The sequence below is a fragment of the Aegilops tauschii genome, chromosome 4 (genome assembly GCF_002575655.3).
Source record: "Aegilops tauschii subsp. strangulata cultivar AL8/78 chromosome 4, Aet v6.0, whole genome shotgun sequence".
NCBI classification, from domain to species: Eukaryota; Viridiplantae; Streptophyta; class Magnoliopsida; order Poales; family Poaceae; genus Aegilops; species Aegilops tauschii.
In genome coordinates, this window is record NC_053038.3 from 73,631,915 (window position 1) to 73,650,401 (window position 18,487).

General features: G+C 44.4%; 1 protein-coding gene across 1 annotated transcript; it reads left to right on the forward strand.

The window, feature by feature from the left end:
* The first annotated feature begins 15,104 nt into the window (after window positions 1-15,104).
* On the forward strand, window positions 15,105-16,169 carry LOC109743085 (uncharacterized). Its single transcript, XM_020302166.1, has 3 exons — window positions 15,105-15,371; window positions 15,439-15,603; window positions 15,699-16,169. The coding sequence occupies exons 1-3, from the start codon at window positions 15,105-15,107 to the stop codon at window positions 16,167-16,169; spliced, it is 903 nt and encodes a 300-aa protein (XP_020157755.1).
* Window positions 16,170-18,487: the final 2,318 nt, after the last annotated feature.

The window sequence follows — 18,487 nt, forward strand, 5'->3', positions numbered from 1 at the left end:
CCATCAGAAACAGCTCGGATGGATCGACTGTATGCCACTTATCGCACACGCAACTCTAATCTGATTCGTGCTTGATGTCTCCGACATCGCTTGCACAGTTCGTCTTATTTGCCAAGTATCATTGTGCCGGCCTCTGCTCGTGTCCCTCGGCAAGCTCCGCTCGCCATTAGGCAATGGAGCGCGTTGTGCTTACCATTAGGCACCGTGGCGCGCTCTGCTCAAGTCAGTTGGCGCGCTCTGCTCGCGTCCGTCGGCGCGCTCGGCTTGTGGACAACTTTTCCTGGCGCGTTCAACTGCTATATGCATATATATATGGTTGCTCGCCGTTGAGCCGACCGCGGAGCGCTCTGCTCGCATCCCTCCGCGCGTGCTCTACCAGCGATTGGGCGTGCGCACGATCACGTCGGGGGCCCCATGTGCATGCGGTTGCGCCGCGCGCGTTCCCACGCGATGCAGTTACGTGCGGCACGATGGAGTTACGCGCTGTAAATTAGAACTACCATCAGGGCTTGCCGATATTCCTGGCCGTCCGGCTTCCCCTTTAATTCCCGCGGCCATTATAACCTTAGTCTCTTCAACCTTTCGATCGTGCCCCACAACACAACAAGCACACCCACGACGACATATAGAGAGGGGATGTCTAGTGGCGCTCCAATGAAGTTTGACGAGCATAGAGTGGAGACCCACACGAGGGAAACGGATCTCTCGCTGGTGTACACCATCGACCCGACTGAAGGAAATATGCCCTAGAGGCAATAATAAAGTTATTATTTATTTCCTTATATCATGATAAATGTTTATTATTCATTCTAGAATTGTATTAACCGGAAACTTAGTACATGTGTGAATACATAGACAAACAGAGTGTCACTTGTATGCCTCTACTTGACTAGCTCGTTGAATCAAAGATGGTTAAGTTTCCTAGCCATAGACATGAGTTGTCATTTGATTAACGGGATCACATCATTTGAGAATGATGTGATTGACTTGACCCATTCCGTTAGCTTAGCATACGATCGTTTAGTATATTGCTATTGCTTTCTTCATGACTTATACATGTTCCTATGACTATGAGATTATGCAACTCCCGAATACCAGAGGAACACTTTGTGTGCTACCAAATGTCACAACATAACTGGGTGATTATAAAGGTGCTCTACAGGTGTCTCCGATGGTACTTGTTGAGTTGGCATAGATTGAGATTAGGATTTGTCACTCCGATTGTCGGAGAGGTATCTCTGGGCCCTCTCGGTAATACACATCACTATAAGCCTTGCAAGCAATTCAACTAATGAGTTAGTTGCAGGATGATGTATTACTGAACGAGTAAAGAGACTTGCCGGTAACGAGATTGAACTAGGTATTGAGATACCGGCGATCAAATTTCGGGCAAGTAACATACCAATGACAAAGGGAACAACGTATGTTGTTATGCGGTTTGACCGATAAAGATCTTCGTAGAATATGTAGGAACCAATATCAGCATCCAGGTTCCGCAATTTGTTATTGACAGGAGATGAGTCTCGGTCATGTCTATATAGTTCTCGAACCCGTAGGGTCCGCACGCTTAACGTTTGGTAATGATTTGTATTATGAGTTTTTGTGTTTTGATGTACCGAAGGTAGTTCGGAGTCCCGGATATGATCATGGACCTGACGAGGAGTCTCGAAATGGTCGAGACATAAAGATCGATATATTGGATGACTATGTTCGGACACCGGAAGTGTTTCGGGAGGTTTCGGACATATACCGGAGTACCGGGGGGTTACCAGAACCCCCCGGGGAGTATATTGGGCCTAATGGGCCTTAGTGGAGAAGAGGAGGGGCAGCCAGGGCAGGCCGCGTGCCCCCTCCCCCTCTAGTCTGAATTGGACAAGGAGGGGGGCGGCGCCCTCCTTTCCTTCCCCTCTCTCTCCTCCTTCCCCCTTCTCCTACTCCTACTAGGAAAAGAGGAGTCCTACTCCCGGTGGGAGTAGGACTCCCCCCTTGGCGTGCCCTCCTCCTTGGCCGGCCGCCTCCCCAAACTCCTTTATATGCGGGGGCAAGGGGGCACCCCAAGGACACAACAATTGATCATTGATCTTTTAGCCGTGTGTGGTGCCCCCCTCCACCATAATCCACCTCGGTCATATCGTAGCGGTGCTTAGGCGAAGCCCTGCGTCGGTAGCTTCATCAACATCGTCACCACGCCGTCGTGCTGACAAATCTCTCCCTTGAGCTCTACTGGATCGTGAGGTGAACACGGAGGTGCCGTACGTTTGGTACTGAGGATCGGTCGATCATGAAGACGTACAACTACTTCAACCGCGTTGTCATAACGATTCCGCTTAACGGCCTACGAGGGTGCGCGGACGACACTCTCCCCTCTCGTTGCTATGCATCACCATGATCTTGCGTGTGCGTAGGAATTTTTTTGAAATTACTACGTTCCCCAATAGTGGTATCCGAGCCAGGTTTATGTGTAGATGTTATATGCACGAGTAGAACACAAGTGAGTTGTGGGCGATACAAGTCATACTGCTTACCAGCATGTCATACTTTGGTTCGGCGGTATTGTTGGATGAAGCGGCCTGGACCGACATTACGTGTACGCTTACACGAGACTGGTTCTACCGACGTGCTTTGCACACAGGTGGCTGGCGGGTGTCAGTTTCTCCAACTTTAGTTGAACCGAGTATGGCTACGCCCGGTCCTTGAGAAGGTTAAAACAGCACTAACTTGACGAACTATCGTTGTGGTTTTGATGCGTAGGTAAGAACGGTTCTTGCTCAGCCCGTAGCAGCCATGTAAAATTTGCAACAACAAAGTAGAGGACGTCTAACTTGTTTTTGCAGGGCATGTTGTGATGTGATATGGTCAAGACATGATGCTATATTTTATTGTATGAGATGATCATGTTTTGTAACGGAGTTATCGGCAACTGGCAGGAGCCATATGGTTGTCGCTTTATTGTATGCAATGCAATCACCCTATAATTACTTTACTTTATCACTAAGTGGTAGCGATAGTCGTAGAAGCAATAGTTGGCGAGACGACAACGATGCTACGATGGAGATCAAGGTGTCGCGCCGGTGACGATGGTGATCATGACGGTGCTTTGGAGATGGAGATCAAAGGCACAAGATGATGATGGCCATATCATATCACTTATATTGATTGCATGTGATGTTTATCCTTTATGCATCGTATTCTACTTTGTTTGACGGTAGCATTATAAGATGATCTCTCACTAAATTTCAAGGTACAAGTTCTCCCTGAGTATGCACCGTTGCCAAAGTTCGTCGTGCCGAGACACCACGTGATGATCGGGTGTGATAAGCTCAACGTTCACCTACAACGAGTGCAAGCCAATTTTGCACACGCAGAAATACTCGGGTTAAACTTGACGAGCCTAGCATATGCAGATATGGCCTCGAAACACAGGAGACTGAAAGGTCGAGCGGTGAATCATATAGAAGATATGATCAACATAGTGATGTTCACCATTGAAAACTACTCCATCTCACGTGATGATCGGACATGGTTTAGTTGATATGGATCACGTGATCACTTATATGATTAGAGGGATGTCTATCTAAGTGGGAGTTCTTAAGTAATATGATTAATTGAACTTTAATTTATCATGAACTTAGTCCTGGCAGTATTAGCATATCTAAGTTGTAGATCAATGGCTCGCGTTTAGCTCCCCTGTTTTATTTTTGATATGTTCCTAGAGAAAACTAAGTTGAAAGATGTTAGTAGCAATAATGCGGATTGGATCCGTGATCTGAGGATTATCCTCATTGCTGCATAGAAGAATTATGTCCTTGATGCACCGCTAGGTGACAGACCGATTGCAGGAGCAAATGCAGACGTTATGAACGTTTGGCAAGCTCGATATGATGACTACTTGATAGTTTAGTGCACCATGCTTTACGGCTTAGAATCGGGGCTTCAAAGACGTTTTTGAAATGCCACGGAGCATATGAGATGTTCCAAGAGTTGAAATTAGTATTTCAGACTCATGCCCATGTACAAAGGTATGAGACCTTTGACAAGCACTTTGCCTACAAGATGGAGGAGAATTGCTCAGCTAGTGAGCATGTTCTCAGAATGTCTGAGTACTACAACCACTTGAATCAAGTGGGATTCAATCTTCCAGATAAGATAGTGATTGACAGAGTTCTCTAGTCACTATCACCAAGTTACTAGAACTTTGTGACGAACTATAATATGCAAGGGATAACGGAAACGATTCCCAAGCTCTTCGTGATGCTGAAATCGACGAAGGTAGAAATCAAGAAAAGAATCAAGTGTTGATGGTTGACAAGACCACTAGTTTCAAGAAAAGGGCAAAGGGTAGAAGGGGAACTTCAAAAGAACGGCAAGCAAGTTGCTGCTCCCGTGAAGAAGCCCAAAACTAGACCCAAGCCTGAAGCTGAGTGCGTCTACTCCAAAGGAAATGGTCAATGGAAGTGGAACTGCCCTAGATACTTGGAGGATAAGAAGGATGGCAAAGTGAACAAAGGTATATTGGATATCCATGTTATTGATGTGTAATTTACTAGTGTTTATAGCAACCCCTCGGCATTTGATATTGGTTCAGTTGCTAAGAGTGGTAACTCGAAACGGGAGTTGCAGAATGAACAGAAACTAGTTAAGGGCGAGGTGACAATGTGTGTTGGAAGTAGTTCCAAGGTTGATATGATCATCATCGCACACTCCCTATACTTTCAGGATTAGTGTTGAACCTAAATAAGAGTTATTTGGTGTCTGCATTGAGCATGAATATGATTTGATCATGTTTATTGCAATACGGTTATTCATTTAAGTTAGAGAATAATTATTGTTCTGTTTACATGAATAAAACCTTCTATGGTCATACACCCAATGTAAATGGTTTGTTGGATCTCGATCGTAGTGGTACACATATTCATAATATTGAAGCCAAAAGATGCAAAGTTAATAATGATAGTGCAACTTATTTGTGGCACTGCCGTTTAGGTCATATTGGTGTAAAGCGCATGAAGAAACTCCATACTGATGGAATTTTGGAATCACTTGATTATGAATCACTTGATGCTTGCGAACCATGCCTTATGGGCAAGATGACTAAGACTCCGTTCTCCGGAACAATGGAGCGAGCAACTGACTTATTGGAAATAATACATACTGATGTATGCAATCCGATGAGTGCTGAGGCTCGCGGCGGGTATTGTTATTTTTTGACCTTCACAGATGATTTGAGCAGATATGGGTATATCTACTTGATGAAACAAAAGTCTGAAACATTTGAAAAGTTCATATAATTTCAGAGTGAAGTGGAAAATCATCGTAACAAGAAAATAAAGTTCCTACGATCTGATCGTGGAGGAGAATATTTGAGTTACGAGTTTGGTCTTCATTTGAAACAATGCGGAATAGTTTTGCAACTCATGCCACCTGGAACACCACAGTAATGGTGTGTCCGAACATCGTAACCGTACTTTATTAGATATGGTGCAATCTATGATGTCTCTTACCGATTTACCACTATCGTTTTGGGGTTATGCATTAGAGACAGCTGCATTCACCTTAAATAGGGCACCATCTAAATCCATTGAGACGACACCATATGAACTGTGGTTTGGCAAGAAACCAAAGTTGTCGTTTCTTAAAGTTTGGGGTTGCAATGCTTATGTGAAAAAGTTTCATCCTGATAAGCTCAAACCCAAATCGGAGAAATGTGTCTTCATAGGATACCCAAAGGAGACAGTTGGGTACACCTTCTATCACAGATCCGAAGGCAAGACATTCGTTGCTAAGAATGGATCCTTTCTAGAGAAGGAGTTTCTCTCGAAAGAAATGAGTGGGAGGAAAGTAGAACTTGATGAGGTAACTGTACCTCCTCCCTTATTGGAAAGTAGTTCATCACAGAAATCTGTTCCTGTGACTCCTACACCAATTAGTGAGGAAGCTAATGATGATGATCATGTAACTTCAGATCAAGTTACTACCGAACCTCGTAGGTCAACCAGAGTGAGATCCGCACCAGAGTGGTACGGTAATCCTGTTCTGGAGGTCATGTTACTTGACCATGACGAACCTACGAACTATGAGGAAGCGATGATGAGCCCAGATTCCGCGAAATGGCTTGAGGCCATGAAATCTGAGATGGGATCCATGTATGGGAACAAAGTGTGGACATTGGTTGACTTGCCCAATGATCGGCAAGCCATAGAAAATAAATGGATCTTCAAGAGGAAGACGGACGCTGGTAGTAGTGTTACTATCTACAAAGCTAGACTTGTCGAAAAAGGTTTTGACAAAGTTCAAGGTGTTGACTACGATGAGATTTTCTCACTCGTAGCGATGCTTAAGTCTGTCCGAATCATGTTAGAAATTGCCACGTAACGATGAGATTCCTTAATGGATTTCTTAAAGAAGAGTTGTATATGATGCAACCAGAAGGTTTTGTTGATCATAAAGGTGCTAACAAAATGTGCAAGCTCCAGCGATCCATCTATGGACTGGTGCAAGCATCTCGGAGTTGGAATATACACTTTGATGAGTTGATCAAAGCATATAGTTTTATACAGACTTGCGGTGAAGCCTGTATTTACAAGAAAGTGAGTGGGAGCACTACAACATTTCTGATAAGTATATGTGAATTACATATTGTTGATCGGAAATAATGTAGAATTTTCTGGAAAGCATAAAGGAGTATTTGAAAGGAGTTTTTCAAAGAAAGACCTCGGTGAAGTTGCTTACATATAGAGCATCTAGATCTATAGAGATAGATCAAGACGCTTGATAAGTTTTTTCAATGAGTACATACCTTGACAAGATTTTGAAGTAGTTCAAAATGGAACAGTCAAAGAAAAAGTTCTTGCCTAGGTTGCAAGGTGTGAAATTGAGTAAGACTCAAAGCCCGACCATGGCAGAAGATAGAAAGAGAATGAAAGGCATTCCCTATGCCTCAGCCATAGGTTCTATAAAGTATGCCATGTTGTGTACCAGATCTATTGTATACCCTACACTGAGTTTGGCAAGGTAGTACAATAGTGATCTAGGAGTAGATCACTGGACAGCGGTCAAAATTATCCTTAGTGGAATAAGGATATGTTTCTCGGTTATGGAGGTGACAAAAGGTTCGTCGTAAAGGGTTACGTCGATGCAAGTTGTGACACTGATCCAGATGACTCTAAGTCTCAATCTGGATACATATTGAAAGTAGGAGCAGTTAGCTAGAGTAGCTCCGTGCAGAGCATTGTTGACATAGAGATTTGCAAAATACATACGGATCTGAATATGGCAGACCCGTTGACTAAACTTCTCTCACAAGCAAAACATGATCACACCTTGGTACTCTTTGGGTGTTAATCACATGGCGATGTGAACTAAGATTACTGACTCTAGTAAACCCTTTGAGTATTGGTCACATGGCGATGTGAACTATGGGTGTTAATCACATGGTGATGTGAACTATTGGTGTTAAATCACATGGCGATGTGAACTAGATTATTGACTCTAGTGCAAGTGGGAGACTGAAGGAAATATGCCCTAGAGGCAATAATAAAGTTATTATTTATTTCCTTATATCATGCTAAATGTTTATTATTCATGCTAGAATTGTATTAACCGGAAACTTAGTACATGTGTGAATACATAGACAAACAGAGTGTCACTAGTATGCCTCTACTTGACTAGCTCGTTGAATCAAAAAAGGTTAAGTTTCCTAGCCATAGACATGAGTTGTCATTTGATTAACGGGATCACATCATTAGAGAATGATGTGATTGACTTGACCCATTCCGTTAGCTTAGCATACGATCGTTTAGTATATTGCTATTGCTTTCTTCATGACTTATACATGTTCCTATGACTATGAGATTATGCAACTCCCGAATACCGGAGGAACACTTTGTGTGCTACCAAACGTCACAACGTAACTAGGTGATTATAAAGGTGCTCTACAGGTGTCTCCGATGGTACTTGTTATGTTGGCATAGATCGAGATTAGGATTTGTCACTCCGATTGTCGGAGAGGTATCTCTGGGCCCTCTCGGTAATACACATCACTATAAGCCTTGCAAGCAATTCAACTAATGAGTTAGTTGCGGAATGATGTATTACGGAATGAGTAAAGAGACTTGCCGGTAACGAGATTGAACTAGGTATTGAGATACCGACGATCGAATCTCGGGCAAGTAACATACCAATGACAAAGGGAACAACGTATGTTGTTATGCGGCTTGACCGATAAAGATCTTCGTAGAATATGTAGGAACCAATATGAGCATCCAGGTTCCGCTATTGGTTATTGACCGGAGATGAGTCTCGGTCATGTCTATATAGTTCTCGAACTCGTAGGGTCCGCACGCTTAACGTTCGGTGATGATTTGTATTATGAGTTTTGTGTTTTGATGTACCAAAGGAAGTTCGGAGTCCCGGATATGATCACGGACATGACGAGGAGTCTCGAAATGGTCTAGACGTAAAGATCGATATATTGGATGACTATGTTCGGACACCGAAAGTGTTTCGGGAGGTTTCGGACATATACCGGAGTACCGGGGGGTTACCGGAACCCCCTGGGGAGTATATTGGGCCTAATGGGCCTTAGTGGAGAAGAGGAGGGGCGGCCAGGGCAGGCCGCGCGCCCCCTCCCCCCTAGTCCGAATTGGACAAGGAGGGGGGCGGCGGCCCCCTTTCCTTCCCCCCTCTCTCCTCCTTCCCCCTTCTCCTACTCCTACTAGGAAAAGAGGAGTCCTACTCCCGGTGGGAGTAGGAATCCCCCCTTGGCGCGCCCTCCTCCTTGGCCGGCCACCTCCCCCTAGCTCCTTTATATACGGGGGCAGGGGGCACCCCAAGGACACAACAATTGATCATTGATCTTTTAGCCGTGTGCGGTGCCCCCCTCCACCATAGTCCACCTCGGTCATATTGTAGCGGTGCTTAGGCGAAGCCCTGCATCGGTAGCTTCATCAACATCATCACCACGCCGTCGTGCTGACAAAACTCTCCCTCGAGCTCTACTGGATCGTGAGATCACGGGACGTCACCGAGCTGAACGTGTGCTGAACGCGGAGGTGCCGTACGTTCGGTACTGAGGATCGGTCGATCGTGGAGACGTACGACTACTTCAACCGCGTTGTCATAACGCTTCCGCTTAACGGTCTACAAGGGTACGTGGACGACACTCTCCCCTCTCGTGGCTATGCATCACCATGATCTTGCGTGTGCATAGGAAAACCATCGACCTCCAGTACACCGCCGGTCGTCCCAGCATAGATCAGAAGGTTGTCGTCGCCCAGTTGTGCGTGCGCCATCATGTCCTCATCTACCACTACTGCATGGCCACAGAGCCTTGTGACCGTTTCAACAGGTTTGTCAACAGCACCGACTACAAGTTCGCCATGGTGGAAACCAAAGACGATGTAAAAGCGCTCAGTGTTACGGGCTTGGCCTGCAAGAACCTTGTTGGAATCCGTGACCACTACAGGGTCTAGGGCAGCACGAAGCAGGACTCCTTGGTCGAACTCGCGTCGGCCATCATCGACCCCTACTACGAAAAGATGAAGCAGGATGCCTAGAGAACAAGTCCCGTATCCTGGCACAAGGCCTAGATACGGCAACTAGATGAACCTCACCTCATGTTTGCAGCCAAGAGCGTGTACACATGCTACGAGATGCACAGGCGAATCGTTGACATGAGGAAGTGCCTCGTTACCCAAATCGACGAGTCCGGATCAAGCCACAAGCAGAGCAAGCGTCACAAGAAGTAAATGATGATTAGATGATCGTTTATGCTAGTTAATCATGCATGTAATATATAGTTTACTTTATTGGTGCATGGAAATGTCATGTGTGTAGTAGCCACCTATGTAATTATGCATGTAATAGTTTACTTTGGTGTGTGCAAATGCCATGGTTGTAGTAGCAACCTATGTAAGTGGATGTTTAATTTGGTTATGCAACCATGTCCTTATAAGTGTGTATATAATGTTGTTGTTCTGTATGCAATCCCATCGCATAACACACACGTCTTATTAGCAACAAACGTTTGTGTTATTATTGGTCTTCGCACACATTTCTGATTACAGACCTGTTTGCCGCGTATCACACACATCTTCTTATATTGAACCATTTATGTTCTTTTATCTCGACACAAACAGTTCATCCATGTGAACCGCATGTCGTATATCGCACACACCTTGAATCTGGCTGACCGTTTCTTTTGTGTTGCCTAATCACAAATAGTTCATCCGAGTGAACCGTATGATGTATATCACACACACCTTCATCTGGCTGCCCGTTTCTTTTGTTCCTCCTCATCGCAAACAGTTAAGTGGACTGAACCATATGCCCTGCATCGCACACGCAACTAAAACCTGAACCGTGTTTGATGCATCCATCATCGCAAATGTTTTATACATTTCTGACGGTTTTCATACACCACCGTTTGCGATTATTGCATCGCACACAGTTTCCCGAAGGGTCTCTGATCGTAGTGTCGCGTTAGCAGCATCCTGCAGTAGTGAGTGTTAGCATTCATAGAAGAGTATATGATGGTTGAGTATGTGGACTTGCCTAAAGGCTCCGACACGTGACTCTTCCTGAAAAGATGATGAATTGTAGTTGCAAAGTTGACTGAGAGCATAGTTTGTTGGTTTCTAATAGAGTTTTTGCTTTATACTTCGATTGTGTGATGAACTGTTACTTATTCATAGGAAGTATATGATGCAAGTTCTATGATAAAAGTCTTATGTTTAAATTTATTGCTTTTATAATAATCAACATGATGCTTCTATGTCCGTATTTTGTTTTTATCGACACCTCTCTCTCAAAGCATGTGGACATGTTTTTTGATTTTGGTTTTCACTTGAGGACAAGCGAGGTCTAAGCTTGGGGGAGTTGATACGTCCATTTTGCATCATGTTTTCTTACTGTTATTTATAATGTTTTTATCCATAATAATGCTTTTTGGAGTAATTCTAATGCCCTTTCTCTCATAATTTGCAAGGAACACACCAAGAGGGAGAATTCCAGCAGCTGGAAATCTGGACCTGAAAAAGCTATGTCAGGCTACCTATTCTGCACAACTCCAAACAAGCTGAAACTTCACGGAGATTTTTTATGGAATATATAAGAAATATTGGAGCAGATAACTACCAGAGGGGGCCCACCAGGTGGGCACAACCCACCTGGGCGCGCCAGGGAGCCCAGGCGCGCCCTGGTGGGTTGTGCCCTCCTCGGCCCACCTCCGGTGCCCATCTTCTGGTATATAAGTCATTTTTACCTAAAAAATCAGGAGAAGGCTTTCGGGAGGGATCACCGCCGTCTCGAGGCGGAACTTGGGCAGGAGCACTTTTGCCCTCCGACGGAGCGATTCCGCCGGGGGAACTTCCCTCCCGGAGGGGGAAATCATCGTCATCATCATCACCAACAACTCTCCCATCTTGGGGAGGGCAATCTCCATCAAAATCTTCAACAGCACCATCTCATCTCAAAGCCAAGTTCATCTCTTGTGTTCAATCTTGTTACCGGAACTATAGATTGGTGCTTGTGGGTGACTAGTAGTGTTGATTACATCTTGTAGTTGATTACTATATGGTTTATTTGGTGGAAGATTATATGTTCAGATCCACTATGCTATTTAATACCCCTCTGATCATGAACATGTTTATCATTGTGAGTAGTTACTTTTGTTCTTGAGGTCACGGGAGAAATCATGTTGCAAGTAATCATGTGAACTTGATATGTGTTCGATATTTTGATAGTATGTATGTTGTGATTCCCTTAGTGGTGTCATGTGAACGTCGAATACATGACACTTCACCATATTTGGGCCTAAGGGGCATTGTCAAGTAGCAAATAGATGATGGGTTGCGAGAGTGACAGAAGCTTAAACCCCAGTTTATGCGCTATTCCGTAAGGGACCGATTGGATCCATAAGTTTAATGCTATGGTTAGAATTTATTCTTAATACTTTTCTCGTAGTTGCGGATGCTTGCGGGAGGGTTAATCATAAGTAGGAGGTTTGTTCAAGTAAGAACAACACCTAAGCACCGGTCCACCCACATATCAAATTATCAAAGTAGCGAACACAAATCGAACCAACATGATGAAAGTGACTAGATGAAATTCCCGTGTACCCTCAAGAACGCTTTGCTTATCGTAAGAGACCGTTTTGGCCTGTCCTTTGCCTCAAAAGGATTGGGCTACCTTGCTGCATACTTATTGCTACTATCATTACTTGCTCGTTACAAATTATCTTGTTATCAAACTACTCTGCTACTTACAATTTCAGCACTTGCAGACATTACCTTATTGAAAACTACTTGTCATTTCCTTCTGCTCCTCGTTGGGTTCAACACTCTTACTTATCGAAAGAGCTACACTTGATCCCCTATACTTGTGGGTCATCACGCTCTCCGTCATATCTATACTTTTTTATTGTTTCATGCCAATATTCTACAACTTTCATATACTTTTGGCAACATTTTATATCATTATTTGGGACTAACATATTGATCCAGTGCCCAGTGCCAGTTCCGTTTGTTGTATGTTTTTTGTTTCGTAGAATATCCATACCAAACGATGTCCAAATTCGATAAAAATTTACGGAGATTTATTTTGGAATATATGTGATTTTTGGAAAAAAAAGAATCAATGTGAGATGGTGCCCGAGGGGCCGACAAGCCCTAGGGGTACACCCCCCTACCCTGGGCGCGGCCAGGAGGATTGTGGGGCCCCTTTAAGGCAGTTGGTGCCCTTCTTTCGTGCAAGAAAGATAATATTCGGATAAAAATCGTGTTAAAATTTCAGCCCAATAGGAGTTACGGATCTCTGAGAATTTAAGAAACGATGAAAGGCCAGAAAACAGGAACGCAGAAAGAGAAGGAAACAGAGAGAGAGATCCAATCTCGGAGTGGCTCTCGCCCCTCCGCCACCAAGTTGGTCATGGACCAGAGGGGAAACCCTCACATCTAGGGGGGTCAAGGAAGAAGAAGGAGGAGGGGGGCTCTCTCCCCCTCTCTCCCGGTGGCGCCGGAGTGCCGCCGGGGCCATCATCGTGACGGCGATCTACACCAACAACTTCGCCGCCGTCATCACCAACTCTCTCCCCCTCTATGTAGCGGTGTAACCTCTCTTTTACCCGTTGTAATCTCTACTTAAACATGGTTCTCAACACTATATATTATTATCCAATGATATGTGGCTATCCTATGATGTTTGAGTAGATCCGTTTTGTCCTATGGGTTGATTGATGATCATGATTGGTTTGAGTTGTATGTTTTATTATTGGTGCTGTCCTATGGTGCTCTCCGTGTTGCGCAAGCGTGAGGGATCCCCGTTGTAGGGTGTTGCAATATGTTCATGATTCGCTTATGGTGGGTTGCTAGAGTGACAAAAGCTTAAACCCGAGTAAGGGGGCTGTTGCGTATGGGAGTAAAGAGGACTTGATACCTTATATGCTATGGTTGGGTTTTACCTTAATGATCTTTAGTAGTTGTGGATGCTTGCTAGAGTTCCAATAATAAGTGCATATGATCCAAGTAGAGAAAGTATGTTAGCTTATGCCTCTCCCTCATATAAAATTGCAATAATGATTACCGGTCTAGTTATCGATTGCTGAGGGACAAATAACTTTCTTGTGACAAAAAGCTCTCTACTAAAACTAACTTAATTGTTTCTTTATCTAAAACATCCCCTAGATTTTATTTATGTGTTCTTTATTATCTTGCAAACTTATCCCTTTACACCTACAAAGTACTTCTAGTTTCATACTTGTTCTAGGTAAAGCAAACGTAAAGCATGTATAGAGTTGTAACGGCGGTCGATAGAACTTGAGGGGATATGTGTTCTACCTTTAGCTCCTCGTTGGGTTCGACACTCTTACTTATCGAGAAAGGCTACAATTGATCCGCTATACTTGTGGGTTATCATAGAGCACCTTTTTGATCACCCAGCTACGAAGTGACCTTTGATAGCACACAAAGTATTCCTCTGGTATCCAGGAGTGGCATGATCTCATGGTCTAAGGAACTGATACTTGACATGAAGAAAGCTGTAGCAAATAACTAAAGATCTGATGCTAAGCTTATGGCTGGGTCTGTCCATCACATCATTCTCCTAATGATGTGATCCCGTTATCAAATGACAACTCATGTCTATGGTTAGGAAATATAAACCATCTTTGATCAATGAGCTAGTCTAGTAGAGGCTTACTAGGGGCATGGTGTTGTCTATCTATTCACACGTGTATTTAAGTTTCCGGTCAATACGATTCTAGCATGAATAATAAACATTTATCATGAACGGGAAATATGATAATAACAAATTTATTATTGCCTCTAGAGCATATTTCCAACACTTTTATGGTAGGTGATTATAACTTTAAGTGCGTGATTCCACTACCATTTCTAAGGATTTCTTCCATTATATGATGAATGGTCCAAAAGACGTTACCTAGGGGATTATCAACAAAGAGAGATGCGCAAACGCGGTAAAATTCCACAAAGCCTACTATGTAGGCACAAAATACTTAGTAAAATCATCACATAAATTGGACTCATCACTTTGCGAGAGTCCGGACAGCAGCCACGTAGGACTCCGACACCCCCGGCCCACCCAAAACCCCACCAAAGCCCCTCCTAGACCCCACACCTCCATCCTCCCATTTTCTCTCCTTCCATTTTTCTCTCTTGCCTATGCCGCCACTCCATCACCCTGGCTATCCTGCCACCTCACTACCGAAACTCGACGAGTCTGTCACCTCCAACGGTACACCTGGGCTCCAAGCCGCTTCTTCCTTGCTGTCGTTCCGCACCTCTCCTCCGACCGCCGCGCAGCTCCTACGATACTCGCCATGCCCGACAACTATTCGGTGAAATGCCCGTTATAGAAAAATTCTCCCATCTTCTTTGAAGTAATGGATTCAGATATGGAGTACATATACAAGCACTATGTTGAGTCATCTGACAGCTCATCCGACGAAGAGTACTACATAGATGAGACGGCGATGATGTAGGCGGTCCTTGCAGCGCAGAGCATGCGAAAAGCATGTTCTCAATTTCAAAGGATCGATTAAGGGTCATCGAGTTCTCAATTGCAACAGCGCGCTTGGCCATTTTACACTGATGGATGACTACTTTACCCACGATGCCCTCTTTGCTGACAATTTACGCCAGCATTTTCGGATCCGCAAAAATGTCTTCGATTGTCTCTACCATGGCGTCTGGTCCTTTGATGACTACTTCATATTAAAGAAGAACGTCGTGGGGAGGATTGGTTTCTCTGGTTACGAGAAATGCACGGCCACACTGCGGATGCTTGCATATGGCACGACCGATGATTCATGGGACGGGTACCTACGGATGTCTGAGAGCACATGTGAAGATGTCATGGTAAGGTTTGCAATTGTCGTGGTCAAGGTGTTTGGACCTCAGTGCCTAAGAGAACCAACTGTGGCAGACACTGAGAGGCTCTCGGCAATCTCAGAAGCAAGAGAGTGGCCAGGTTTGCTCGAATCTCTTGACTGCATGCATTGGAAATGAAAGAACTGCCCAAAAGCTTTACAAGGATAATATCAGGGTCATCTTAAGAAGCCCATCATTCTTGAAGCAGTTGCATCACATGGTATTTGGATCTGGCACGCTTTCTTTGACATGCTAGATCTCACAATGACATCAATGTGCTGCACTGATCACCATTGTTTGCTAGGCTGACTGAAGATAAAAGCTCCTCCGTGCTACTATACTGTCAATGGGAATGAGTACAACACGGGCTACTATCTGGTTGACGATATCTATCCTCCGTGGGCTACCTTTGTGAACACCATCTCTAGCCCAGTTGGCCAAAAGAAGTATCACTTTGCCCAAAGACAAGAAGCGGCTAGGAAGGATGTTGAGAGGACATTTGGTGTTCTAGAGAAACGTTTTGCAGTTGTTCATGGACCTGCTAAATACTGGGATCCGAAGGCCTTGTGGAAGGTGATGACCTATTGTGTGGTCATGCACAATATGATCGTGGAGGATGAGGGTGAGGATGTTGCTGCAGATCTTGAATTTGAAAACATGGGTGATCCTATCGAACTTACTGACCAGAATCCTGCCAAATTTGAAGAGTGTGTTCAAATGCATCAACAAATTCGGCATCGAGGAACTCACGAGCAACTGAAGAAAGATCTGATTAAACATCTGTGACGATTAAAGGGGACAACAATGTTGGAGTGTAGTGTTTGAACTTGTTTAAATTAAAACTATTGTTGCATTTTAACATTTGAAATATTCTAGACTATATATGCGGCTATTTGAGCGTGCCGGCTTTGGAAAAAAAATGGAGTTGAATGTATGCAGATGGCATTGCAGGGGGCTCCCGCATCCATGTCCGCGGACTGGTTCCTTGTTCACGGACAGATGTGGAAGCAAATTTACGGGTCGGCGTTGGAGATGCCCTCACATCCCTTCATCTCATTTTTCTTTACCGATCCCATCTACTACCTTTCGCATGCTTCTCCCCATCCAGCCCTAGCTCATTCCCATGCTTTTGATCCCGGTTGACAGTTGACGCGGTTGTTGGCGTCCATTCTCTTCCAGTCTTCTCCCCGAACGGCACAACCGTTGGCTACCAAACATATATTACCGTCATTCATAAATATAAGATGATTTAGATATTTCAATATGGGACACATACAGTCTAAAATGAGTGACAAACGCATTAAAATATATTCATTACATCTAATTCAAAAAAAAAGTTACTCCCTCCGATTCAAATTAACTGACGCAACTCTAGTACCTAGTTGTACTAGAGTTGCATTAATTAATTTGTATCGAAAGGAGTAAAGAAAATTATTTATGAACAAAGGGAGTGTTATATAAAAAATGTATTAGGTGGACATCAAATAAGACCGAAACATATTAGATAAATAAATAATACTGATATGGAAGAAGATAATTATTGAAACCCACAACAATCAAGAGAGCGGCGACGCTTCGCGCCGCCACCTTCTTGGGAGCGTTGTCGTGGAGCTTAGACGCCTTCGGTGGGCCTCGTCGAGGTATTAGGCTAGTCCTATGCTTATTTATTTATTTATATATATATATATATATATATATATATATATATATATATATAAGCTAAAGTCCGTTTCGAGAAAAAGGTGACAAGAAGCGGAAATTGTAGAAGCTGTTTGGTTGGAAACTTAAAATGCCATACTTATTTAGGGAATGTTTGGTTTGAGACTAAGTTTGCCACATCTAAGGTTAGGCAAGTTTGACTAACCTAGGTCTCTATTTGGTTTAAGCCATATCTTAGTAAGCCACACTAGAGTCCCACATTATATACACTCAAAAAATAAGGCAAGATGTTCTTAGACTTATCAATTTATGGCTCTTATTTTAAAGAACTAATCTTAAATTAATTTGATAACACAAAGTGTGACACTCTTAGATCTGGAACCAAACAGCCCCTTAGCCACCACGCCAAAACCAGCGCCGCACTTATGAAATTTTTCACAGCAAAAGGCACTTGCGTCTGGGGCGAGCCTAACCTTTCTTTGCAACCAAACAGCTACATAATTTATGGCTGGCAATCTTTGGGATGGCGAGGTAAGGCTGGCAATCCAACAGCCCCATAATTTATGGCTCTTATTTTAAAAAACAAATCTTAGATAAATTTGATAAGGCAAAGTGTGACACTCTTAGATCTAGAAACTTACAGCCCTTTAGCCACACATGTGACATGCCAAAACCAGCACCACACTTGCGAAAAATTCTACAGCAAAAGACACTTGCGTCTGTGGCGAGCCTAACCTTCCTTAGCAACCAAACAGCTGCCTAGGGAGCTGTGGCGTGCCGCACCTTTGGGGTGGCAAGATAAGGCTGGCAACCCAACAGCCCCATAATTTCGGCCCTAAAGAAACTTGATATATAAAATCTAAAGCGGACGCTGTCATAAACTATGATTTATGATTTTTTAAGGGAAATATAAACTATGAAAATGGAACGCGTGTGGCACAGCATAGCGGATTGCTGGTTCGTAGGTGCAGATCATGCGGATCGATATCGTTCAGACGAAGCCACCGACGCCACGTATAGCTTCGAGGGCATCTGACGCGTGCACACGCGTCGGACAGCTGCACAGACGCTTCTATCCGCACGCACACGTGCCGTCCCGCTAAGCACCGTGCCCCGCGAGTGTATAAAAATGGCCATGGGGAACAAGTACATATCCCACACCAGACACCACCATCGATCTCCCATTTCTGGACTCTTGCTCTCACCACCTTGGAAGCTTTTCACCGTACAACTGCAACTCCGCAAGAAGGCTCAACTAGCTAGCGCGCGATGCCGTCGCTGTGGCGGAGGAAGAGGGCGGCGACAACGACCCCGGCGGTCCGGACGAGCCGGCGGATGCCGTCGCTCGGGGCGCTGTGGCGCCGCCTGGTCCGGGCGCTCACCTTCGGCCGTGCCGGCCGCGGGAGGACCGCTGTGCGGCTGTGATCAGCCGGAGCACGCTAGGT